Source organism: Enhydra lutris, unplaced genomic scaffold (assembly GCF_002288905.1).
Source record: "Enhydra lutris kenyoni isolate GAN:26980312 unplaced genomic scaffold, ASM228890v2 scaffoldscaffold28, whole genome shotgun sequence".
NCBI classification, from domain to species: Eukaryota; Metazoa; Chordata; class Mammalia; order Carnivora; family Mustelidae; genus Enhydra; species Enhydra lutris.
The window spans coordinates 1901735-1929063 of NW_019154112.1; the positions used below are offsets into that span (position 1 = coordinate 1901735).

The 27329-nt window shown below is 44.9% G+C and overlaps 2 protein-coding genes and 2 pseudogenes across 2 annotated transcripts; 2 read left to right on the plus strand and 2 right to left on the minus strand.

Annotated features, from left to right (window-relative positions):
* The first annotated feature begins 1360 nt into the window (after nt 1-1360).
* On the plus strand, nt 1361-12710 carry LOC111152397 (butyrophilin-like protein 1). The gene is given in 9 exon segments (XM_022510925.1): nt 1361-1538; nt 2589-2936; nt 5984-6265; nt 6379-6579; nt 6825-6845; nt 6938-6964; nt 9077-9103; nt 11601-11627; nt 12043-12710. Coding segments are annotated over 9 exon segments (1779 nt in total).
* A 2395-nt stretch (nt 12711-15105) lies between these two features.
* LOC111152423 (ATP synthase subunit epsilon, mitochondrial-like) lies at nt 15106-15742 on the minus strand. Its single transcript, XM_022510935.1, has 2 exons — nt 15725-15742; nt 15106-15258 (listed from the first exon to the last, which is right to left on the minus strand). The coding sequence occupies exons 1-2, from the start codon at nt 15740-15742 to the stop codon at nt 15106-15108; spliced, it is 171 nt and encodes a 56-aa protein (XP_022366643.1).
* A 4899-nt stretch (nt 15743-20641) lies between these two features.
* On the plus strand, nt 20642-22606 carry LOC111152424 (annotated as a pseudogene).
* Nucleotides 22607-25165: 2559 nt separating this feature from the next.
* LOC111152425 overlaps nt 25166-27329 on the minus strand; it is a 37955-nt pseudogene continuing 35791 nt past the window's right edge.

A 27329-nucleotide genomic window follows, 5' to 3' on the forward strand; every position in this document is an offset into this window, starting at 1 on the left:
ATCTGTCCTTCCCAGGACCACTGGCTGCCCCCCTCCCCTCTCAGGGTCAGTGGTTTGAAGCCCTTCTTTTTGACCAGGTCTCATTTTATCTTGTGCTTCCCACTGCTCTGCTGGGATCCTTTATCCTGAGGCAGAAACTCCTCAAAGATAGAAAAGATGAGGATTAGCCATTTATGGGGAATTGTCTGGCTTCAGCTATGAGCAAGTCCACGTCCTTGTCCCTGAGTAGAAAAGGGCTGCAGGAGGCAGAAGCTCAAATCAGGGTGAACTCACCTATCAAAGGATCCCAGAACAACATGCCTGTGGTGGGAGCCACAGTGTCCTTCAGGAGGACGCAGTCTGACTGTCATGCTTCTCAGTCATTCTCTGGTCATAATTAGGGGGCAGCAGCAGCACACAGGAACTGGTGTGTCCTTCATGAGGAGGGCTCTGAGTCTACGCCTTTTGTCCCCGGACATCTGTGGTGTCCCGTGACTCATGTAGACTTGGAGGAAGCCTCTGTGCTGAGGTGGGAAAGGTCTGGTCCTGTGGGCAGAGTAGGCTGGGAAAGTTTCCAAAGGGTTAGGAGGGTTTTCTTGGCATCAGGTTTGTGGGGCCCCCACCCATCAGCATACTGAGCAGCAGGAAAGGCTGTGCTCCTGCTGGGGACTGTTGCCAGCCCTGAGCCCTGCTGTCTGCTTTGACGTCCAGAGCTGTGGGCTGGCCCTGCCTCCTCTCTGGCTGTGTCACCTGCCTCTTGTCCTGTGTCTCCCCAGCTCTGAGGAAATGGAGGATTGCTGCTGGGGCTCTTTGCTCTCCCATCTCCCCTCCCTGCTTCTTCTCTTCCAGCTGCCTGCTGGGGGCTTTGCAGGTGAGTGTGTCCCCTCCCCCTCCCTGTGTCTCCCTGGGGTGGGTGAGAGCCCCCAGAGCTCTGCTGGTGTCTCCATCAGGACACATGGCTATTGGTGGAGGCTCTGGCTCTACACAGATTCTGGAGATGCCTCAACTGCTATTTGAAATTAAACACATAAGAAGAATCCCAGAACTACAATGTAAGGGCAGGGGAGCAAAACAGTTCTCTAATGAGTTTATGTCTTATAAATTAAAAAATGTGAATTTCACTATGAAAAGTATGAAAATAATTGTCTCTTTATTTTTTCTTTCCTGGCTTTACTGGTACTTCTATTTCACAAATATTTATAGGGTACTGAGTACATGTTAAGTGCTACTCTGTGTACAAATCAGCCAGTCTCTATCTTTACAGAGCTTACATTCTGGCAGGGACAGCGAGTACGAAATACCCCGTACAGTCTATGTCTGTTAGAGGAGTGGAGAGCATGGGACAAGGACGTAGAGCAGGTGGGCTAGTCAGGGCTGCAGGATGGCAAGTGGGCAGGCAGCAGTGCTCCATAAGGTGGTCACTGTATGCAGTGAGATGGGAACAAAGACATGGAGGAGGTGGGAGGAGCCTGTCTGGATCCCATGGAAAGAGGTTCTCCACAGTGAGGAGCAGCCAGACAAAGCTCGCAGTGAGCCTGAGTGTTCAAGGAGCAGAGGAGGTGAGTGTTGGCCAGAGCAGAGTGAATGAGGGGGAGAGAAGCAGGAGTTGGGGATCAGAGAGCAGGGAGGGTCTTCCTTAATGCGCTCGGGATCACTTGGGCAACTGCAGAATCATTGAAGGGCTTTGGTAGAGGAGGGACATGGTTTTTGTTACAGGTTTAAAGGTTCACAGACATTGACTGGAGGGAGGATGTCACAGGGAGACTAGTAATTGTCATCCCCCAGGTGAAACAGATAGTGACTCAGCCAAATTTAAGTAGCACAGGAGCTGAGAAGTCAGTGTTTGGTTGTCTGGTGGGGTTTGTCCTGCAGAAGTGTCCTGCTGTGACATATCTACCAGGTCTCAGAAGACCAAGGCCTGCGAGGGGCTAGGGGCAGTGGGATGAACCCTCTTTGGTAACAGGTAGTAATTTGGGTCCTGTGAGCAGTGGAGTGAAGGCAGGTTTTAATGGAAGTAGCTGTGAGGTCTAGTTTCTAGCACACATATAATTCAGTAGAAGACAAAGACGTGGGCAAAAACAATAACTTTAAGAGTGGGTGTAGGAAAGTCCTAGGTGTGGTGCAATGAGTAGGATGTTACCACTAGGGCACAGTAGTGCTCTTTGGTGAGTTTTCAGTCCTGTCCTAAGAGGAGGCAGGTTAGAGCTGTGGTTCTCAGAGTGTGGTCGCTGGGACATCAGTATAGCTTCTCACCACCTCCTTAGAAATGCACATTCTTGGACCCACTCCAGACCTACTTAACCAGGAGGTCTGGGGATAGAGCCCAGCAGTCTGTGTTTCACAGGCCTGCCTGGTGATTGTGATGCCTGTGGAAGATTGGACCTACTAAGTTAGAGAGTCCTTCATGGAAGGGCCTGGAGTCAGGAGCACAGGCTGCTGAGGAGACTCTTTGACACCATTTCTGTGTTTCAAAATTGTTGTAGGATAAAGTTGTCATATTAGGAGTTGTCACAGCTGAGTCCCTCAGTCAAGGCCTCCCTCCTGACAGCATGTTCCCTTCCCTGTCCTGCATCTCTCCAGCTTTCTCACTTCTATGTTTGTGTCCACAGAGGAGTTTATGGTGATTGGCCCCTCCGAACCCATTGTGGCAGCGCTGGGTGCGGACATCACGCTGCCATGTCTTGTGTCCCCGGCCATGGATGTGGAGAATATGGAGCTGCGGTGGTTCCGCTCCAAGTTCTCAGAAGCAGTGTTCATCTATCAAAACCAGCGGGAGCAGACAGAAGAGCAGTTGGCTGAGTACAGAGGGCAAACCTCACTGGTGAAGGATTTCCTCACCCAGGGGGAGGCTGCTGTGCGCATCCACAATGTCCAGGCTTTCGACAACGGGCTGTATACCTGCTTCTTCAGAATGGGAATCTTCCATGAAGAGGCTGGTTTGGAACTGAAGGTGGCAGGTGGGTGCTGATCGATATTTAGAGACCTGCAGTATTGGAGTTCGGAGCCACCTCAGGGTCTAAGTTAATAGCCCTCAATTTATACAAGAGAGAAAGGAGGGTCTTTTACTCTTCATTTATTCAGTTTAAATATATAGAACTCCTGGTACTTGATAGCTATTGTTCTCTGCACCTGGATATCTCAGTGTAACAAATAAAGGTCCCTGCCCTGTAGAGTTTATATGATACAGACAATAAATAGCCAAATAGATAGGTTATAGACAACGTTAGATGGTAATGAGTAGAGACTTAGCCAAATAAATATTTTAGGGATGAGATTTCCAAGCAGAAGAGCATCCATGTGAGACACCTGAGGGAGGAGTGTGGCTGGTGAGTCTGGGCAGAGAGAGAGGCCACATGATTGGTTTGGAGGTGAATGGGAGGGTGGTGAGAGGTGACTCTCCGGAATATAGAGGTGTTCCTGGTCCAAGTGCACAGAGACGGGATTTATCAGGAGAAGCCCATGAGTAACACACACTTGAGCAGATATTTGAGTGAAGCAGACAGTGTTCTGAAATGGCCTTCTGGTTGATGGATCTGTGTGGGGCATACACAGCATGGTGATTGTGGTTCTGAGCAATCGACCGAATTGTCCCGGGCCTGGAGTGTGTACTCTCTGATGGTTGCTGATGGTGGGACTGGGGAGGAAGTAGATAGGAGTTTTGTTTGCGGGGTAGTGGGAGTGGTAATACCAGACCATCAAAGGCTTCATGTGCTCTTATGCCATTTAGATGCAGGGCTGAGGGCATTTTCAACAGAGCAGTGGAGCGAGGTGTGTGAGGGCAGGTTTGCTTTGGCAGCTGTAATGGAAGGTGTATGGAAGGTGAGCAAGGCTGGAGGCCTGGATGTAGTTATGGGGTGGAGAGGATGGACCCCTGCATTCATGTAGGGGCAGTGTGGTGGGAAGGGAGCACTCCAGCACCGGAGAGTTTTGGAAAGTAGACCCAGCTGAGTGAGGAGATTTGAGGACAAGGAGAGTTTGGAGGCGTGGAGAGAAGGGACTTGAGGTACTCATAGGTCTTTTTTTTTTTAATTTGTTGTTTAGTGGTCGATATATTGATTTTATGTGTAAGCTGCAGATTGCTGCTATAATGCTGTTTAACACAGACATAGAAATCTCAGTGGCCCGTAACACCAAACATGTATTTAATCTGGCATTCAGGGAGTTCTGCTCATCTGGGCTGTGTTTGGCTAATCTTATTAGGTCTTACTCATAAATCTTCAGTCACGTAGGGGAAATATAATTAAAAACATAATCTTCCAACTCAGAATCTTGTCTCTAAGATAGTGGAAGAAAGGTCCTTTTTATTATTAAATTAGCATTAACTACAATGTACTGTGCATCACAGAGATTCTATCAAGAAATGCAAAGACAGAAGAAATCTCATCTCTTCCATATGCAGACAGAACTCATCCCATACACGTTCTCAGGATCAACAGTTATGAGCCCTCAAGTAGGTGGACTTGCCAGCACTGTTTGTCCTAGATGGGCACCTTATATTTTCTTGGAAATTGGGTGAGCATGTAAGTTAGCTAATTGGCTTTATTCTAAGGAAAACCAAATTCTCCTACCTTAAAAATAAAAAAAAAATAATTCCAGTGTAGTTAACATAGAGTGTTATATTCATTTCAAATGTGCAACATAGTGATTCAACACTTTTACATATACTCAGTGGAATTTTCAACAGAAACTCTGCAGGCCAGAATAGAGTGGTATGATATATTCAATGTGCTAAAAGGAAAAAAAATCTGCAGCCAAGCATCCAGCAAGGGGATCATTCAGAATAGGAGAGATGAAGCGTTTCCCAGACAAATAAAAGTTAAATTGGTGTTTTTTTTTTTTTTTTTTTTTTTTTTTTTTTTAACCAATTCTCCCATCATTATGACAGGCGGTGATTTTACACGTGGATTGTGGTGCCCACTGAGGTTAGGCTCCTACCCTGGCAGAGAAGGGGGAGAGAGGGCTGCTGTCTTGCTTGGTGAGAGCAGTTCAAAGCGAGGGCTCCCAGGTCCTTGAGAAACACATTCTTGGATCACAGAGCTGGCAAAAGGCCTAATTATTATTTTTTTTAAAGTACTTATATACATTTCAAAGAGGAGAGAAAACACCCAGAACCACAAGTTTCCTCAAGTAAATGCTATAAGAAAAGGCTGGGAAGGGGCTCTCTTTCCCTATTTTCAACAGGGACAATAAGCCTCTTATTTTAATATATTTTGTCCTGACAGTGGACCTTGGCTGGGTTTGCTCAGCTGGTGTTGTCCAGGTGGCTATTGGTTAATCTAGGACAGCTTCAGCTGGAAAGTCTGCGCTAGCCTGAAGGTGTCTGTCCTGTGGCAGAGGACAAGGCAATGGTGGAAGCAGTTTCCAACCTCTGCTAGAGTCACATTCCCTGAACTCTCAGGGGCTGATTCAAGTCACAGGATGGAGCCCAGAAGCAGAGTGTGAAAGCATTAACAATAGGTGGCAGAGGGCTGGCTGGATGTAAAGAAGGCTGAAAGGTTGGGGATATTTTCATCATTATCCTATCACAGATGGGGCCAAACATGAATTAGTTCAGGATTTGAGTCTGAAGCATCTGTGAGGAATCCTGGCACAGCTAAACCAGAGATGTGGATATTAGGGAGCAAGCTCAGGAGGTATGTAGGTTGGTGGAAGTGATGACCAAGTGGCAGTGGGTGTGCCCACATATGCCCTGGAGAGTGTGTGAGTTGAGAAGAACAGAGAAGGATGGATCATGGAATGAAATTCCTCCTTCTATCCCTCTGGGTGATGGAATTCCCACCCTCATGGTTGGGGAGAAGAGCCTGCTCTCTGGGCCTGCCACAGGTCCCCATGATCCTTCCTTCTGTTCTCCATGGCAGGACCCCTTACATTAATCCTTGTAGGGACCACGCCCCCAAGGAGCCCCCAAAATGCAGTGCTGCGGATGGTATTGTGTACAGGAAGGTTCTGCTGGAATCCCTGGGCTCTGGATGGCCTCCTTGTATTCTCCATCTTCTCTCTTTAGGTGTGGGCTCTGCCCCTCAAGTGCACATCACAGGGCCAGAGGAGGACGGGGTCCGAGTTGTGTGCATGGCCTTGGGGTGGTTCCCAAAGCCCCAAGTGCAGTGGAGAGCGCTCAGTGGAAAAAAGTTCCTGATGTTCTCTGAGACCCAGGTCCAAGATGCTGCAGGGCTATTCACTATAGAGGCCACTCTTGTGGTGAGGGACAGCTCTTCAGGGAAAGTGACCTGCTCAGTCCTCAACCCCATCCTGGGCCAGGAGAAGGCAATGGCCATTTTCATCCCAGGTCAGTACCACTTCCCACTCCTAGAAGGGTGGGATTATCTGGTTGGGGGTCCGTGTGTGTGCTGGGCTGGGCTGTCAGAGCAGTGCCCTGATGGGATGTCTGGCGGGGCACAGAACCCTTCTTCCCTTGTAGTTCTCCCTGGAAGCCGGTTTTCATGGTGATCCTGACTGTGCTGATGCTCCCACTCCTTGGGGCTGCCCTCTACATCATGAGAGAACATACTGCAAAGCTCCAGGAGACACAGGAATGGGAGAAACTGCACAGAGACAAGGAGGAGGACCAGCAGATAAAGGAGGAGGCACTGAAGGCTAGAGGTAAGGCAGGGCAGGGCCAAGGCAGAGAAGTGTGGAAGCTGGTGCAGAGGAGAAGTGGATAGTAAGGACCCTGGCCAGGATCAGGGGCTGAGGAGGACCAGAGAGGACAGGTAGGGCTGTGGAGGCTCAAGGGGTCGGGAGTTAGATCTTCTAGGAGACGTATAGATGCTCTTGTGGGTTTTCCAGGTGCAGTCTTTTCTGCTCTTAGTGATGGGAGTTTAACTGTATTTTTCACTTTTTTTCAGATGAACTCCAAGCAGATCTTGGTACGTTGTGTCCTTTCCCCAGAAGTTTCTGTGTCACATTTGTAGGAGACATTCTGGTTCTTAGCTCACTTGTTTCCTATGTTGCCTTTCAGATTGGAGGAAATCTGTTTACCTGGCTGGTGAGTGACTGTCTGGATGTCCTTGGGTCTCTTGCCCCCTAAGCCATAGCTTTCTCTCTCCGTTTCATGCAGAGACATGTGGACCCATCCCTGGTGCGGAGGTGGAAACTGGTGGGAGGCAAAACTTGCTCCATGGACTTTCCCCATCTGGGCTATTGTTTCACACATGGTGCTTTGAAACCTGGAATGATGGTAGTCACTGGAGTCTGTGGTGCATCTTGGTTTGATCTACCTGCCTCCTTTGTAGGATTTTAGTCTTCAATGCAACTGGTTCTCAGTCAACCTGAATACTCTGTAACATTTTAGAGAAACTATATAAATAAATGGGGTCATTAAATTTAGGAGTGTGATCCCTCCACATAACACCATCGTGGGAGAGTCTTTTCTCTCCAGTTTCTGGAGGTACTGATCACAAAGTGTTGGGTAGAGGACTGGGCAGAGCTTGGGTGGGAATGTCGCGGGATAAGCTGTCAGTGATCCAGTGATATGTTTTCTGAGAACGTTTGGCCACTTTTACCCTGGAGCTCACCTAACATCCTGGTCCTTAATTCATCTCCCCTTTTGTGTTATTTCCCATATCTCTCTTTCCTGGAAATCATTGGATGTAATAATGATTTCTTACATTCATGTAATAATGTATACTTTATTCCCTAAAACATTTTCATACATTGTATAATTTTTGAACTTTAAAGCAATTGAAAGCAGATGGAATAAAAATTTTACATGTTTTTTTTCATGTGAAAATTTCTTAATTTTGGGATGCGATTAATATTGGAATTCATTTCAGAAAAATTCTGTGGATGAAATTTGTTAGTATTATGCATTTTCTTTTGGTAATCAAGCATGGTTGGACACAGTGTATTTTTCTTTGAAGGAATACTATTTTTTATTGAAAATTTATTTGAAATGCACATGTTGAATTATTGTTGAATCCTCCCTGCACCCCTTAAAAAAAAGAAGAAACAGATTTAGATGTTGACTGTATTTATGCTGAGTACCTCCCACACTGCTACGAACTTTTTAAACATGAAATTTCTTTAGAGATTAAAATTCTTCTCCACTGGCCCCAGGAGATCTACCTGACTCTTATGGGTTCAGTGTTTCCACAGAAGTTGTGCCTCTTCTATTGTTTAGAAAATCAAATGCATATAGATAACTGGTCTTGCAATGCTTGTGTGCATAAAATTGAATTAATAACTTGAGTTTTTTCACCTTAGAGTTTTTTTTTTAAAGATTTAATTTATTTATTGACAGATAGAGATCACAAGTAGGACGAGAGACAGGCAGAGAGAGAGGAAGGGAAGCAGGTTCCATGCCGAGCAGAGAGCCTGACTCGGGGTTCAATCCCAGGACCCTGGGATTATGACGTAAGCTGAAGGCAGAGGCTTTAACCCACTGAGCCACCCAGGCGCCCCCACCTTAGAGATTCTTAATGTCAGAATCAGTCGTTCAATTCTGTGTTATTTTCATTTGTCTCTTTGGACTCTGCTGAATTTATTTGTTTATTTTTAAAATGTTGTCTCTTCTGGTTAAAATTGTTTTTCTTGGTTGACTCTTGAGTCTACTTGTCTGTAGGAGAATAGAAGTTGAATAGTTAAAAGTGCTTTTGATTTTTAATTTAACTGTTATTTTGATGGTTTTACTATTCAACCACATGTATCTTTTTTTTTTTAATTTCTTTTCAGTGTTCCAGAATTCATTGTTTATACAGCAAACCCAGTGTTCCATGTAATACGTGCCCTCCATAATACCCACCACCAGGCTCACCCAACCTCCCACCCTCTCCCCTCCAAAACCCTCCGTTTGTTTCTCAGAGTTTTTATTTTAATGTTGTGGTTTTTAAGACTCAGGACACTAACTTGGCAAAGGTCACACAGCAGCAATTGGCAGGCATGGAACTCAGCCTGCAATGCCGGCTCTCTGACCTGTGGTCCCGGGAATTTCCCAGAACATCCTATTGTCTGCCCATGTCAGGAGGGTATCTCCTCTCTAGCCTCTCTCCTTACTCTGTTATAGTGTCACCTGCAGCACAGAGAGGAGGCAAGTGCCAGTAGATCAATACTATGCAGACTTGTTCTGGCTCATGTCTCACCAGCGTGTCTTCCCTTTCAGCCTTGAAGAAGGCAAAACTGTATGCAGGTAAGTGACTCAGTTTCCCGTGGCTTTACCTTCCCAGCCTCCACTGTGCCACCTTCTCTGTCATCGGACTTCACACCAGGATGGGGTTGGTGTCCCTGATCTCCTTGTTATGTTTGTTGTGTCCTTCTGAAGACTGCAGGGACTGTCCTTGGGAACACAGATCTGCCTCTATTCTGACACATCCTCTACTGTAGGTTGCTGTTAGAATTAGCAACACCCTTTGAACGTACCTTGTTCACTAATAGTTTTGTTGGTACAATGACAACAGAGTGGTCATTTGTAAGGGTAGTTGGACCATGGCATTGACGGTGTACTTCAGAATTTGCTGTCTCTGGAAGATTTCAGAAATCAAGCTTGCCTGCTTAGGACTCAGGTCTTCCTTAAGGGATCCTTGTTTCTGAATCCATTTTATTCTGAAATTCCTACCTCTTTTTGGATCTTGCTTTGGTGTTCCTGTATTTTTTTTTTTTTTTCTGTTTCTCTAGAATGATGGTCTTCATTTTGCTTCTGCATGCTCTGGCTCCTTGTCCAAGCCAGGTATCTTCCTCTAAACCTCCATGGTTGTTTTGGAAGTAGTTTTCTTTAGGTCAGCTGTTCTGATTCTCAGATCCAGAGCCTCCAGGATGTGTAGGGAGTTCTGGTAGTAGGTTTGTGAGATTCTGACCATTATATACAAAATCTTATGTACGTGTTTGTATTACAGCATTAAGAAATTGATTTTTTAAAGGGCAGTAACTTATAATTGTTCACAACCATTATCTCTCCTTTTAGGAGAATTCTGGATTTACCTGATGGGCTCAGTACTGGTTAGATTTATTAGGGGCAATGTGTAAGGATTGCAATAGGAGAAGCTCAGAGGAGTGAAAATTGTTTACCAGAGAAAATCTGGGAGTAAATCAGGGAAAGAAAAGGTGGTTGGAGAAGAGAGGAGGAGATGAGAAGGAAAGTAGAGAGCCTGTGATTCCTCTCAGAGACACTTTGGGTGACTGAGAGTAGAATAGACACTTTGGGTGGCTTTGGGTAGGAGAGAGACCACAAATGACAGCCATGGTGGTTAGAGTTGGAAGTACACAGAGGACATGCAAGTTATTGGGTGCGCATAAAGTAATAAACTCCTTGATACATGTTTGAGAGATTTCTTAAAAGACTTATATTTATTTTAAGGTGTTTTGAATTAATTCTCTAACTGGGTTTGCTTCACATAATGAGGCCATTTCACTCTTCCAAAGTTGTCGGGGGAGGAGTGTGATCCTAGGGTTGAAGAATAGGGGTCCCATGCTGTAGGCAAATATTAGAGAAAGTGTCCTGTTCTTATTTTATAACCGTTCTAATTTTGTTCTGGAGTCTCTGTCCTGTTGGAGGTAACAGCTTTACTGTGCGGACTTTTCAGGGTCTAATGGCAGATATACATTTGCTGTGATCAGTTGACTTTTTTTCTTCCCAAAAGGGAGTATGAAGTTTGGAGGAGTTTATGCTTTGCGTCACTGAGGGATGGGGTTCCTCTATTCTTCTCTTGCTCATTTCAGGACCTCACTTTATAGAGGGTAGCTTGATGTGGTCCTTAGAATAATTGGGTTTGAGGTTCCATCTAGGTTTTTGGAGAAATTGTTATTCCACCCCTGCTGCATTCGTATTTCCAGTTCCTTAATCTTACTCACATCTGTAAAGTCCTCTCTGGCAAAACAGTCACAGTTTCTGGGGATAGGACACAGCCATACTTGGGGGCAGATCACGTGTGATGTCTCCTACTGCTTTTGATCTCTCTAGGTGATTATAGGGAGAAGCAGGGATGTTTTTCTTGATATAGGGAAGCAAATTCATTACTTTCTTTCACTAGATGTATGTCTTTCTTGCTTTGAACTTCTCTCTCTCCTTCCTTGAATCTTCTCCATTACCTCTTGATGGGGAAGACTTCTCTGGTGCCATATCCTGAGTTCTCCTCACCCATGGCTGAGAGTCATCCTCCAAGTGCAGCTCCACCAAGTTCTATTGCATCTACCATGGCTTTGAGTCAACCTGCAAGTTCAGTTCAGCCAGTTCTTTATAAGTAAATGGAGGCCTCAGAAATGTTGATCTCCTCGGTTCTTTCTCAAGAAAACTTAGCTTTCAAGATGGATATGTGGCTAGAAATTGAGAAAGCCTCTTTTGATAATGAAATCTGTGCAAAGAGCCTTCTTTTTAGGTCAGTATCCAGCCCCTCAGTGGTGTTAAGCTATATGGCTTGGGTTTCATGGGAACATTGTAACATGACGGCTATGGGTGTATGATAGAGAGAGTGTGCGTGTGTGTGTGAGAGAGAGAGAAAAAGAGAGAGAGAGAGAGAGAGAGAGAATTAATGTGTGTGAAAAATAAATTTATCAGGTGAAAGCTTCCAAAACATTTTTCCCTATAAGTCTTGGTTCAGTGTATTTCAGAGATAGGTACTAACACTGGTCTGTACAGTCTCCTCAAGTCTCTGATTTGTTGTTCACATTTGTGCAATGTGGTTTTCTTGTAGATTGACGGAAGGAGAAGTTCCAGGCCTGTGAGTTACTTCAGTCGTTTGGGTGCTCCTACTGCTATCCCATGGCTGCTGACATCTCCTTCAGCTTGCTGTGGTGATACAGATGCTGGCATCATCAGTGGTAGCGGGGTGGGATGGGGCGGTGAACATCATGTAGCTGGGATTACTGGGTGTGACTGATACTGGATATAAATGGATATTATTTAGTGTTGGAGTCCAGTCTGGCCCTCAAGGACCCTGTGACATGTCTAACACCCAGATCAGTCTTATGCTTACTTCTTCTGGTTGGACGGCTGTGTGCTTGAGCCAGAAGGCTCTCATCTCAGGAGCTTTGGTCCTCCCTGCATGCAGCTAGGTGTCTGGGGGTGGGGTGGTGGTTGTGTGCCTTGTTATGTGGTAAGGCAAGTCCTTGAATGATTGGCAACTGTCTCTGCAGTGTCTGTCAGTCTGGATCCAGAGTCTGCCCATTCCAGCCTTGATGTCTCTGATGATAAGACTAGTGTGACCTTGAAGGACTCGACCAAATACACAGAAGTTGGGTTCTATAGAGTCTTGGGTCATGAAGGCATCACATCAGGGTGCTGTTACTGGGAGGTGGAGATAAGGAATGCAGAAAGAAGTGAGTGGGCTCTGGGGGTCTGTAGGAGAGATGTGGAGAGGAAAGGCTGGTACCAGGAATTCCCAGAAAAGGGGATCTGGGCTGTGGGGGTGTATGGATATACATTCTATTCCTTCCCTGATAATTCAGAACTCCTTGTGCCAATTCCCCAGAGGGTAGGGGTTTTCCTGGACCTGAAGGAAGGGGATGTCTCATTCTACAACATGACTGATGGTTCCCACCTTTTCTCCTTCCCTCTCGCTTCCTCCTCTGGGACTCTGTTTCCGTACTTCAGGTTGAGGTCAGGAGATGTGTCCCTGACCATCTGCTCTGGGGTGGCTGGGCCTCTGCAGACCCCTGTTCCCGTTAACAACCCTCCTTGTTCTCCAGAGGAGCCTGTGAGCCTCTCAGGTCAGGGGTTCAGTTCAGGCTGTGGTGTTGATGGTGCTCTCCCAGGGGCTGAATCTCCATTACTTCCCTCTGGTCCTGAAGCTATGTCCCCATAATGCTCCAACACTGTCCCAGATTCCTCATGGTGGCTCCTCCTGGAGCTGCAGACTCCCAGGAGTAATAACCTCTGAAGTTAGTCCTGAATAACCTGATGTCTTGCCCTTCTCTTCTGGCTGTAGATTGCTGGGGTGTGGTTATGAGAATAGGTGGTTCATGCCTTATGCTCAGGTATTAGAAGATAAATTGACTTTTTCAGCTGTAAGGGGTTAGCTGAATTTCGCTATTTGAAATCATGTTTCTTTTGATCATGAACATTATTTCATGGAGTCTTTGTATTGTTTTGATATGAAATAAGATGTCTGAATTATTCTGAAGAATTAAATGGTGTTTATTTTATATAGTTTGAGTTGTGCAGATGAGCCCTGAGGCTACGGGTGGGTTACCGCTCTATTTTAGGAAATGTGCACTCTGACTAAAAAACATTGTCCATATGAACATTTCTGAAGAAATGTATGGCTAATGGACTTGAAGAAGATTGGAGTATAATATTCTATTGTATGTGCTTCCTATTCTGGAATGGATGAGACATACTTATCTTAATGAACCTTAGTAAATATCTGTTATTTCTTAAACACTGGTGCTGCATTAATTCAGGGAATGGGAAATGAGAGTTTGGGTTTCCTTGTGAGTCAACAGCAGTTGGAGAGAACAGAACTGCTACCAGAATAAAGAGGTAAATGAAGATGAGTGTTTTCAGACCCTGGATGAATTGCAGAAAGCTTTGACCATGAGCACAGTTCCAGAATCTATGTACGGCTTCTCAGTACTTCTAGTCCAATTGTAAAGGTGGATGGAACCCACAGGAAACACAATGAAGCCAGACTGTTGAGGACTCAGACCTTAATGAAGAAAGGTTTGTTGGCTCCTGAACTAGACCACCCACCTGTTGTGGTTCTGGGAGAGATGAGGAAGACACGGAATTGGAAGTGGAAGAAGGAAGTCACAGATCTCAGTTCCTGCCTGTGACCAAAAATAGGAAAAGGACTGGAGTCAGGTTGCGTATTTCTTTCTTGTCATGTAGATGTGTCCTTTTTATTAATTATCTATTTTCCTTCTCCCTTCTTACCAGTGTGATTTTATGCAAGTTGTCCCTGGTAATATTTCAAATATAATCTCTAGGTAACAGATTAGTCAAATGAGTGTGGCTGGACTTAAGGAATAAATATAACTGATTCAATGCCTGGGACTGCCTGTTTATTCCATTTTGAGGAAAGAGTGAGAACTTTTTCACTTGTTTAAGTGTAGCCCTGTAGATGGGTGAAAATGTGGAGTTGTTGTGTTGTTATATGGAAGTTCCAATGTGCGTAAATGGTGTATGTGGAAGTTGAGGAACTAAAAGTGTGAAAACTGCCCATTACTGATTCATTGTCTTTTGATTCAAATCTACCCTGTATGTGCCCTACTTGTTGATACCGGATGTCATAAATGTTTCATTTTTGCCATGTGGCACATTTGGCACAGTCTTTGTCAGTTAGTGCACTGTTGGGTTTGGCCATCAAACCCTGAGATGGTGAATGAAAAGACTCCTCCAGACACCTTAATAGGAGAAAGGAGAGGCCTGGGGACCAGACGCTCTAGTGGCAGAGGGCCTCCAGCCAAGCTTTGTCTCGTTTCATTGGGGTCATATCAATATACCAAGCACAAGCACAAAGCAAGGAGGAAAGTGTAGCCTTAATGGGCAGGACAATAATATGTGGGGCAGCGTGTGGTAAGGACAAGGAGGCTAGGAGCTCATGAAGTACATGAGCACCACATGTGCCTGTTTCTCCTCGAAATTTAAACATTTACTCCCTAGATGAGAGCCTTGAGGCGCAGTAAGAATGTGGCCACTTTCAGCCAAGAAATTTCAATGGAGGCCTAATGTTCTGGGCATTCCTCCTTTGTTTTTCAATTAGACTCATTCAGGGAGGCGTATGCAAGTCAGATTTTGTCTATGCAGACATTGAATTTCTACAGGGCACCAGAGGGAACACAGCAAAATGTAGCAGGAGTAAAAGCTTTTTTCTTTTGGGTTTTTTTTTTTGAACCATATTTTAATTCATTGGCATTGTCAATCAAGAATAAGACAGGATTTCTTTTCATGCAGGGAGATTGTTTTCTTTCTTTCTTTTTTTTCTTAGATTTCTTTTTTCTTAATTTATTTGACAGACAGAGACCACAAGCAGGCAGAGAGGCAGGCAGAGAGAGAGGGGGAAGCAGGCTCCCCTCTGAGCAGAGCCCAATGAGGGGCTCGATCCCAGGACCCCGGGAACATGACCCCAGCCAAAGGTAGAGGCTTTAACCCACTGAGCCACCCAGGCGCCCCGGGAGATCGTTTTCAATCTGTCGTAACATGGATCCACACATCTTCACCTTGGAAAATGTAGCATTTCAAGCTTTAGCCAGGGTAGATTAGTCTTTTTTCAGTTTCACAATATTTGCAGTGCTGCCAGAAGTCTTCTCAGCATTTGCTTTGAACTCGGCCTTCAGTGCATCTCTCATTGCTTTTGCACAGATCTGGGAGCACCGGATGTAGCTGAGTCCAGCCTGTCGCCAGTACGCCACCTTGATGTCGGGAGGGTGGGCATGTCGGGTCGAATCACGAGGATGCCTCAATGTTGGCTCGACGCACGGCCCAGAGGCAAGAAGGACTCTTTTTGTGTTTAAAAAAAAAACATTTTATTTATGTATTTGTCAGAGAGAGATTGAGTGAGCACAAGCAGGGAGAGTGGCAGGCAGAGAGAGAAGCAGACTCCCTGCGGAGCAGAGAACTCAAAGCAGGACTTGATCCCAGGACCCTGGGATCATGACCTGAGCTGAAGGAAGACATATAACTGAGTGAGCCACCTAGGTGTTCTAGTTTTGGTGTCATTTCCCCCTTGATCTTATAATGCTGCTGACAGTGGCCTGGAGAAGACTTAGCTTCTCTTGCCTTTGGGTGAATGAGTATGGCATTGTAGCTGGTTGTGTTCTAGAGGGCTGCCTCCCAGGGAATCTTGCCAGTTCTCTAGTGAGGGTTTTCCTGCCCAACAGGCTTGGTCTGCAGCATGTTGGTGAATTTCTTTCCTTCCTGGGGACTCTGGTCCCACCTGGTCCAATAAACAGAATGTCAGTCTTATTCTTTCAAATGTATTCCGTTTTTTGGATGCTCTACCTCAGTTCTAGAGGTAATGTCTGCTTACTGTATCTACTACTTCTGGTTTCCATAGAGCTTTTTTTTATCTCTTTCATAATTAAATACCTCTTTCTTAATAATTCTTTCTATCAGATTTTCCCTGTTAAAATGACTGATGTGGCTTCTGCCTCCTGACTGGACACTGGCTGATACAAACATCTAAACTGAACTGTATGTTGGAATTGTATGTATGCACTTCTCATAGTATATAGGAAAGGGTAGTGGAAGAATTTTCAGATTTACCAAACAACAACAACAGCAACAACAAACCAATAAAGCCATAAATATACTCTTTGGGATCTGTGCATATATTTTAAATGCTCTACATGTTAATATATTATCTGACATGTTCATCTCCTCCTTCCATATGGCTTGTGGCTTTATGACACTGGATTCCTTTTAGATGGGCTATGGGTATATTTCCTTTGAAATGGAGAGGAAAGGAAGGTATGGATGTGATACGAATTATCCAAACAAAAAGGAAATCTTTTGAAACAAGTGCACCAGTTGCCCATGTAATTCCAGAAAGAATGGTTAAAACCACACTCTTGGGGGGCGCCTGGGTGGCTCAGTGGGTTAAAGCCTCTGCCTTCGGCTCAAGTCATGGTCTCAGGGTCCGGGATCAAGCCCCGCATCGGGCTCTCTGCTCAGCGGGGAGCCTGCTTCCTCCTCTCTCTCTCTCTCTGCCTGCCTCTCTGCCTACTTGTGATCTCTCTCTCTGTGTCAAATGAATAAACAAAATCTTTAAAAAAAACCAAACAGATTCTTGGGAGGAGTGAGGTCAGCATCATGGCAGAATGAGTCCTTCCATTTGTCTTCCCCTTTCTGTTTACAACTAGTAGGATTCCAAAACCCAACAAAGGTTCCTCTGCACAGCACACCAGATGCCAAAGAGATCCATCCATGTTTACATCTGAAGAAGTGTGTATTGGGCCTCATGGAGACCAGAGCCCAGGCAGCTTGGTGGGGCCTGCTATCCTGGCTTCTACAGTGGTGGTAACGCTCACCTGTGACTCCTGTGGCCGAGGAGCTGGGGTTGGAAAGGAGTGAGTGAAAGGCTACTTGGTCCCGTGGGCTGTGGCTGGAGGACCCCCTAGTTATGAAGCCACAGCGCAGGGTCCTCTGAGGTAGGGTATCTGTGACTAGGAGGGGACAGTTGGGGGAAGGAAAAGGCAAGGGAGGGAGGCAGAGAAGAAACACTTTATGCACTGTCTGTCCTGAGAGTTCAGCAAGAGAACTCCCAGGTCCCTGGGACTCCTGAACTTGATGATCCTCCTCCTGGAGTGTGGGGCACACCCAAAGCCCAAGGGCTTAGTACATACTGGCCCTTCCAGAGTGCTAGCCTCCTACTTTTTTTTTTTTTCTTTAAGCCTGGTCTATACAGCTACCAGGGCTACTCTGGTAAGAGAAACCAGAAACTTGTTCTCTTCTGCCACTTGCTGTAATACTAAAGAAGGCCTCTAATCTCCCACCCATGAACTGTTAGAATCAAAGTTAACAAATTTTTACCTACAAAAGGTGTTGGCTACTTCAAAGTATTCGATTAAGGAAAATCTCTTTAAAGAGCATGAAAAATCATGGTAGTATGGTTTTGCTAAAAGAAAATGACAGTTCTCCAGCCACCAACCCTACATTTACAGAAGATTGTGATCTAAGTAATAGAGAATTCAAAATAACTGTCAGAACAGAATTCAACAAGATACAAGAAAATCAGGCAATTCAATGAACTCAGTAATAAAATAAATGGATAGAAGGAGTACTTTACCCAAGAGACCGAATTTCTAAAAAAGCAACAAACAGAAATTCTGGAGCTGAACTCAGTAAATGAGATGAAGAATGCATTAGAAACATTGGAAATAGAGCAGATCAGGTGGAAGGGAGAATACATGATCTGAAAGGTGGAATCTAGAGATGATTCAGGTGGAAGTGAAGAGAACTAAGGTTTATTGTTTTTTTTCAACATGAAGAAACCCTGGGGTGCCTGGCTGCTTCAGTTAGTGGAACATCCGACTCTTGATCTTTGGATTGTGACCTGGAGCCCTATGCTGCATGTAGAGATTACTTAAAAGAAAAACAAGCTTAAAAAATGAAGAAATCCTGCAAGAGCTACCAGTCTCCATTAGGAGAGCCAGTTAAGAATAGTGGGTATACCAAAAGGAGAAGAGAAGGAGAAGAGGGGCTGAGTTGTTATTACAAAAGTATTGACTGAGAACTTCCCAATCCTGGGGAAAGAAGTGGACATAGAAGTCTGTGAAGTTAATATATAATCTTATTATCTCAGTACAAAAATACCATCTCCAACACACTTTCTGATGACACTGTCAAATGTCAAAGATAAAGAAGGAATCTTGAAAGTATAAAAGAAAGTAACATAAAAATGAGCTCCCATAGGAGAGATTATCAGCAGATTTCTCAGCAGAAACTCTGCAGACCAGGAGAGAGTGGAATGACATACTCATAGCATTGACAAATAAATATTGCAAGACAAGAAATCTGTATCCAGGATTTATCTTTCAGACATGAAGGAGAAATAAAGACTTTCCCAGACAAAGAACACTTGAGGGAATTACCCACCACTAGTCCTGCCTCCAAGACATATTGAGCGGAACTTTAATACTGTAATGAAAAGATGAAGGTACAGAGACTCTGAGTAAGCTGGCAGAGTCAGAAACTGTAACCTTATTTTAGAATAGGGCATTAAACACTTAATGATAACAGCAATGGTTAAAGTTATTAAAAATAACTAGAGCTACTACAGTTGGTAACAAACCCATGCCAGGAAAAGAGTTTGTGACAGCAAAAATGTAAAAGGGGAGGAGGAAAATGAGAACAGCCATGTAGGCAAATGAAGAAAAGTTGCCAACAGCAGGAAAAGCACCATTTAATCTATGAGACATTTTATACAAACCTCATGGTAAGACAAAACAATATCTAGAGCAGAGAGAACCTTAAAAAAGGGCAAACTGAGGGAATCATCATGGAAAACCAGCAAGTGATAAAAGTAGACAGAAACACAAAGAAGAAGAAATAATAAAGATACAAAACAACCAGAAAAGAAAAGAAAAGATAAAATGACAATAGTAAGTCCTTACGTATCAATAATCACTTAAACGTAAGTGGGTTGAATTTACCAATCAAATGACAGAGAGTGCCTTGATAAATTAAAAACATAGACCCAAGTATGTGATGCTTTCAGAAGGGTCATTTTAGCTGTAAGGACAAACATAGGTTTATAGTGAAGGAACAGATGTGGATAACCCAAGCAAATGGTACCAAAAAGAAAGAAGGTGTAGCCATGTGCATATCAGACAAGATAGACTTCAAGCCCAAAAGAAGATATAACAGTTGTAAATACATGTGCCCTCAATACCTGAGTATTGAAATACATTAAACAAATACAGATCTTAAGGAAGAGATAGACAATAATCCAATAATAGCAGGGACCTCAATACCTGACGGTCCACAATGGATTTATCATCCAGATGCAGAATCAGCAAGATTCTAATTCTAATTTTAAACAACTGAGGCCAGACACCTGGTTCTTGGACTAGTCTTGAAAGCATATGCAGAACTATATTGTATTAGTTGCATTATTACCTTAGCTGCACGTCACGTTTTATTCCCTACTGAGGACGTTTTTGCATCTCTTAACCTCATGCGTGATTAATCACTTACTTTGCTTTTTACCCCTACTCCCTGTTTACCCACTGATTATAGAAACCTAATGGGGAGTGGAAAGAAACATTTGTTTCAAAATTATCTGACATACCTCATCATTCCAGGTCCTGAATGGGATGTCTTATTTTCCGGAACAATATAGAGCTCCAGATTGTTTGAAGGCCCACCCTCTCAAGGTTTCCAGAAACATCTCATCCTCCTCTCATACATTTACCTCCTTCCCCAAACAAGTAGTGGCTGTCCCTTTTCCTCCAGAGGGCAATGCAGCTTTGGGAATGATAGCCACCCTTCTCACTGGGCTTCCCATGTGATAAGGAAGCTTTCTTTGCCTCAAAACCCATGTCTCAGACATTGGCTTACTGGGCATTGTGTGCTCAACTAGTCCGAGTTTGGTAACACAATCAATAGGTCAAAGAGGAAATCAAAAGGGAAATGAAATAATGGTCTCAAACAAGTGAAAATGAAAATACAATATATCAAATTTTGTGGGTTGCAGTAAAAGCAGTTCTGAGAAGAAGTTTAGGGCAACAAAAAATTAGAAAGATGTCAAATAATCTACCTTTATACTTCAGTGAACTAGAAAAGGAGGAACAAATTAAGCCCAAAGTTAACAAAAGGAAAGAAATAATAAAAATCAGAGCAGAAGTAAATGAAACAGAAGCTAGAAAAACAATAGAAAGGATCAATGAAACTAAAAGCTGGTTCTAGAAGATGAACACAAACTGGCAAAAAGTTAGCTGATCTAAGAAAAAAAGAGACATAGTAATGTATGGTGACTAATATAATAAAAAAAGAAGAAATAAAAGAGGGTTATTACAATGGATAGGACAGGAATATGTAGAATCATGAAAGACTATGAATAATTGCATACCAACAAATTATATATCTAAAGGAAATGGGTACATTCCTAGGAACACACAACTGACCAAGACTGACTTAGGAAGATGTAGACAACCTGCACAGACCAGTCTAGTCATCTGAGAGGCACAGGTGGAGGCTGAAGGGCAGGAAGACAGGCTTGTAGGGGAGGCACAGACACCAGAGAGCCTGGGGTTGAGGAACACATGGGGCCTATAGGCCCCCACATTGTGACTGGCATACACAAGGAGCTCTCCTTATGGCCGTTCTCTGCCCACTGATAACCAGATGAGCTCTGACCTGGCTGAGTTCCAAGAGCCACCTCAACTTGCCTCTGTATTCATTGTGGAGCCCTAGGCACCAGGAGCTTTGGAACAGTTACAGTGAGATTCCAGAAAAATGGCGTCCCCACTCCACCGCTATCCCTACCAGAAAGACAGCTCTCCCTGTGGTCCTGCCTATTTGTCTCTTCCCCCAGAGCCCAGCTGGTGGAGGATGTGCCCTGGGACAATGTCCCTGCAGAGAAGGGGCAGGTCTTTCTGCTACCATCTGACTGAACAGGACAAGTACTGGCTCTGCCTTCACACCAGTGTGAGGAACCCCAGCCCTCAGGACATTTATCCAGGCCCCACTCCTCCTAGCATCCTGCTCAGCCACCATTGAGGTTTTCTGAATGGTAAAGTGGACTCCAAAGTCCCTGTTATTGAAGAGACCTTGTTAGAGGACAAAGATTTGTTGAAGCCATGCCATGCTTGGAAGCTGTCCTTATGTTCTTCCTATCTTAGTCCTGTGAACTCCCTGCAATTAACTCTTATCTGATGTTAATCAGAACACCATGTGCTCCCTGACCAGCCTGCCAATGTGCCTGCCTTTCCACCAGCCATGAACACAGGAAGCTCCCTACCTGATCTCACCAACCTGCACTTTCCCTGGCACTTCCCACCCCCCAGGGCCCTGAGGAGACAGCCTACCCCAGCCTGAGTGAGGGCATCAGTACCTCCAAATTAAGACACAGCATGATCCACCTCAGGATCAGTGGGAGACAGTGCCTGGACCAAGTTTGGGCTATGATGAGGCAGGACTTTACTCCCTGCTCAGCTACCCATCCAGTGGTCTTCCCTGAGCAATCCCAACCCCTAGGCTTCCTGGCGCAGTCCCCATCCCCATGTTCTAGGCTCTGATAGCCACCCCTCACTGTTAGCCGCCTCCCTGGGCCACCCTTCGCTCTGGCTCTCTCATCCTCCAATTCCTGCCCCTCTGCTTCCTCTCCTGTGCTGGGTACCCCCCTTACCCAGCTTCTTCCCCTGGAATCCCTTCCCGCCAACACCATGTGCCCCTGAGCCTCCTGAGCTTGCCCCAAGGCCCAGCTGACACTCAAGAGCAGCTGCCTAAAAAGTTTTTGACAACAATGTCTTGCGCCTTGTCCTGCATCACTCAAGGTGTCCTCCTGGATACCAGCAAATTGTCCACTGACCAGAGGCTGCCTCCATACACATGCAGCCCCCCAAATTTGGTTCTGCCCACCCAGCCACCTACCCCAAAGCCTCTATAGCATCCAGCGATGTCCTCTCAGGCCTGCCCAAAGTAACCTTCAGGTGGGCAGCCCCTGGGCAGCCCACCACACTGTGGGACACTATACCCACATATATGCTCATACTCAATGGGCATGAGCAAAAATTTTACCATCAGCCAGTGAGGGACTTCAGCCTGGGAAACCTGTTTCCTCACAGCGTGCTCTTTGATGACTGCTGCTAGGACTTGTTTGTCCCCTAGCACGCACACACTCTGTCTCAGCAGCAAGAACGGTTTAGCATGGAAGCCCATCAACCAGCCTGATGTTGGATTCCCCAGCTTTTCTGAGGAGCCTTTATTTTTTGGGGACAAGGGCCAATTAGTGGCCTACAGGACCCCTACGCCCTCAACCACCAGAACTTGACCCTCTGCTCCTGCCATGGCTCAGGGCCCAACATCATCCTCCCAGGAGAGTCCTCCCCAGGTTATTGTAAGGAGATTGTGGCAGCTCTGGCTGGAGTGCCTGGCTTTGAGGGGTCAGCAACCTGGCTGGGGTCGGGGTTGGGGCTGGAGGAGTTGTTGCACATGGAAACACTGGGCCTGGAATGCTTCCACATGCTGAGCGACCCCTATGGCTTGCTGTGTGATCCTGCTGTGGAGGACGCATTCCAAAGTCAGTATCTGCAGTGAGGAGCCTCATCAGCCTCCCTCTTCTTGGCCCTGCCCCATCACTGTTCCTTTTCTCCCTTCCCCTGGGTCAGGAGAGACTCTACTCTGCCCACAGAGCCTCTTTCTAACCTGAATGAGGGCACCAAAGAATGAGGAAAAGCCAGGGGTTTGTCCCAGTGGTCCCTGAATTCTGCACAAGGGTTGGGTCCAGTGAAGCTCAAGGGGGGCCTAACACCTAAAACTTGTAACTCAAGAGATGGAGTAAGCAATCAAAAAACTCCCAAAAGAATACCTTGTGGTCAAATGGCTTCACTAGTGAATTCTAATGAGCATGCAGTGGAAAACTAATATCAATACTCCTCAAACTCTTCCAGAATGTTAAGGAAGAGGCAACAATTTCAAATTCATTCTACAAAGGCAGTATTATTTTGATAGCAAACCGGAAAAGGATACCACCACAACAAAAAAGCAATAAACCAGTATCCTTGATGAATACAGATGGAAAAATTCTCAGCAAAACATTATCAAACTGAGTTCACACATTAAACAAATTAGACACCATGGCTAAACGGGATTTATCTGTGGGATGCAAGGGTAGTTGAACCTACAAAGATCAATAAGTGTAATTTAGTACATCAAGAAAATGAAAGATAAAAATCACATGATCATCTCAAAAGTTGCCCAGAGAAATTAGACAAAATATACCATTCCTTTATGACAAAAACTCTTAACAGATTGGGTATAGGAGGAGCATACCTCTACATAATAAAGGCCACCTACAGGAACCCCACAGCAAACATCCCACTCAATGAAGAAGAATTGAAAGCATTTCCTCTAAGAACAGGAACATAACAAGGAAGGACACTCTCCCCACCTCTATTCAATATAGTAGCAGAAGTCCTAGCTAGAGCAATTAGGCAAGAGAAAGAAATAACAGCCTTCCACACCAGGAAGGAAGAAATGAAAATGTCACTCTTTGCAAATATCATCTTACATGCAGAAAAATCTGCAGAGTTAATAAAAAAATCTGTTGAAAGTAATCAATGATTCAATAAAGTGACATTACAAATTGACTTACAAAAATCAGTGGCATCCTTTTACACTAACTCTGAAGCATCAGAAAAGGAAAATAGCATCAAAAGCAACAAAATAGGAATATAAGAAACCAGGGAAGTGAAGAACCTATACAATGAAAACTACAAGACTTTCCTGAAAGAAGTTGAAGACACAAACAAATGGAAACACATCCCATGTTTATGATTTGAAGAATTAATACTGTTGAAATGACCATATTACACAAAGCCATTACAGAGTCAATGTGATCTCAATCAAAATACCAAAGGCGTTCCTTACAGAAATAGAAGAAATCATTCTGAAATTTGTGTGGAAGCATAGGAGACTCCAAATAGCCAAAACAATCCTGCAAAAAGAGAGCAAAGCTGGAGATAGCACATTTCTTTATTTCAAACCATACTCCAAAGGCATAGTAACAGAATACAACGTGGTAATGGCACAAAAAGCAACATATGCACCAATAAAACAGAATAGAGAGCCCAGAATTAAATCCCAACAAATGTGGTCAACCAATAATAGGTAAGAAGCCAAGAACACCCAATGAAAAGGATAGTCCCTTTAAGAAATGGTCCTGGGGGGACGCCTGGGTGGCTCAGTTGGTTAAGCGGCTGCCTTAGGCTCAGGTCATGATCTCAGCGTCCTGGGATCGAGTCACACATCGGGCTCCTTGCTTGGCAGGAAGCCTGCTTCTCCCTCTGCCTCTGCCTGCCACTCTGTCTGCCTGTGCTCGCTCTGTCTCTCTCTCTCTCTCCCTCTCTGACAAATAAATAAATAAAATCTTAAAAAAAAAAAAAAGAAATGGTGCTGGGAACCCTGGAGAAACACAAGCAGAGCAATGAACTCTTTGGATCATCTACTCCTTTCAGAATATATTTTCAATGTGCAGCTAATAAATAGGTACAGACATTATACAGATTATAAAAAGAAATTCAAGCAACATGTTAAGATAGTTCCCTTTTTAATAGTAGAAGTTCTAATATGATTTCTGTCTCCCCTCCTGCCTATCTGATCTCTGGAGCACTCCTATTGCTGGTGCCCTCTGTTTAGAGCTCAGCTGAGCTTGGGGTGCACCTGGCTCCTGTAGGATTTGGCCACACAACCAAATGACCCTTGACAGGTGTTCTCCTATTGTTGAGCTTCTGTCTCTCAAATTTAAAATGAGGAAAGACTCTCCTCTGAGGATTAGAGTAAATTATTTATTGAAATAAAGTACATAACGTTCGGAGTGAAATGGCACCTGGTGAACGGTGGGTCTGATTATTTGGTGAAGGTCAACAGAGAGCAGGATCCTGGCCTCATGGTTTCAGCATACAGTCCAGCCTTTGCAGATAAGTTTCTCAGACAGAGACTCTGACAGAGGCTGATTCCAATCAGGCTTTCAGGGTTGGTCAGGGTCTCCCTTGCTTTTTCTGCCCCAGGCCTCTCTCCCTTGATGCTTTCAAGGTGAAGGCCAAAGTGCCAGTTCTCCAGGCCTTTTCCCATAACATGGCACTCACTTCCCTTCCCCTAGGATTTGCCCATTTCAACCTTGACCTTGGATGGGCCTGACCTACATGGGACTGAGAGAATGAGTACATTCTTCCAGGTCACACTTGCTCTCTGCAAATGATTCACTGACATCTCAGGGACTGAGGAATGCGATTGAGACACTCTGGGCATTTCTGTGACTATGTACTGAGTGAAGTCTTTCACTGACGGACCAAAATACATAGTGTCCTTTATTTTCATACCTTTACTCTCAATGTGCTCTGAAGAATTAAACTGTGACACATAAATGGATGTGCAACAGGTTCAAATATCTCAAATATCTTTCCTACTGCCTGTCGATTGCTTTTAAAAATTACACTCTCAAAAGAAAAAAAAATTACAGTCCCATTAACTGGAGGTAGGTTAATCATAGATGGAATTATTACTAATTGCTCAATAATACTTGAAACCATCCCAAGGGGCTTTACATCAGTATATTCGGGCAGAATAATAACGAGTTTTTCAAGAGAAGGTAGTTCATTAAGAGTAACTCATCTTCAGTTTTAAGAGGAAAATTTTTATTTTCCCTCTCAGTTTGTCAATCATCTTCTCCAGCTGACAGCAGTGGAGGAAGATGATGAGAATGAGGAGGCGCTTGAACTATCTGAATCTGTTTCAGGGTCCAAGTTCGAATCCGAGTCCGAAGTCTTTAGAGAGTCCGGGGTCCCCGCCGGCTCTGCCGCGCCCGGGGCGGTGACGCAGTTCCCTCGGTGGGGAGGTCGGGGCTTGACTGTGGAGCGAATTCAGGTGGCTGCTCCTTGGCAGGCTGAACCTCCTTGGTCTGTCTGGTGTCCTGAGACACCGCATCCGACTGCAGTGACGGCCGTGATGCTGGGACAGGTATACAGCCCCGAGACTGCACCGCCTGACCTTGGCCATCCCCCAAACCAGTGCCATTAAATATCGGAGTTTCCCGCTGAGCCGCGGTGGCCTCAACTACTTCTAAGGTGTCACGCCAGAGGGCACTGACAGGCTGACAGCTTGCTAGGAAAAAGATAGAACTGTGCGGGTTGTAACCGCATCTGCGCCAGATTTCCCGCGTTTCTAGGGTAACTGCACCGGGACCTGCCTGGAGACACGCCCCCGTCGCTTACACAGCAGCACTTCCGGGGGAGCCTACTCTGCTCTTGCTTTTCTTTTATTTCTTATTTACTCTTTGTTAATTAATGAGTATAATAAAATTTCTCCAAGTGTCTATAAGACTGTCTTTTTCCTTATGTGTGAGTCCTTTGCCTTTATATAGCTCAGGGCTTTGGTGGGAGTGATACCTCCTCATTTTCCTTGGAATCTCAGACATTAGAATTAGAGTGGATCGCCTACTCAGAGGATGCTGGGACAGGGCCCACTGTCACATGCACTGTGCAGCTGACCTCTGAGTGGACATCAGCATGCTCCAACTCTTGGGAGTTCCTTAAGGAATTCTCAGAGGCACTTTTGTTTTGATACTTCAGTTATGGGATGACAATCTATTGGGAGGGGCTGTGCTCACCAGAGGGGCAGATGTGTGGGCTCAGAGGATGGTGAACATTCCCGCTGTATCCTTTGACGTCTCATAGCAGACTGCCAGGGCAAAACTCAGCCCACCAGCTAGAGTAATGCTGGTTAGAGGAAGAAGGAAAATTTTGAAAGGCCAAAAGAATACTATCGCGTGTGCGTGTTTGTGTGTGTATGTGTGCTCTCATATTCCACATCTTTCCAGGTAGCAGACAAGCAAAAAAACTTTACCCTGCAGTAGAAGATAACCCAGTGAACCCTTCATCTTAACAGTGTCAAAATAAATGAAACTCTCTGTAAGCCAGAATGAGTGGCATGTTATATGCAAAGTGCTGAAAGGAAAAAGAAGTACAACCAAGAAGAATGTACTTGACAAGACTATTGTTCAGATTTGAAGGAGAGATCAACATCTTCCTAGAGAAACGTAAGCTAAAGGAGTTTATCACCACCAAACCAGCCTTAACAATAAATGTCAAACTGACTTTTTAAAATGGAAAATGAGGGGTGCCTGGGTAACTCAGTGGGTTAAAGCCTCTGCCTTTGGCTCAGGTCATGGTCCCAGGGTTCTGGGATCGAGCCCCGCATTGGGCTCTCTGCTCGGCAGGGAGTCTGCTTCCTCCTCTCTCTCTGCCTGCCTCTCTGCCTACTT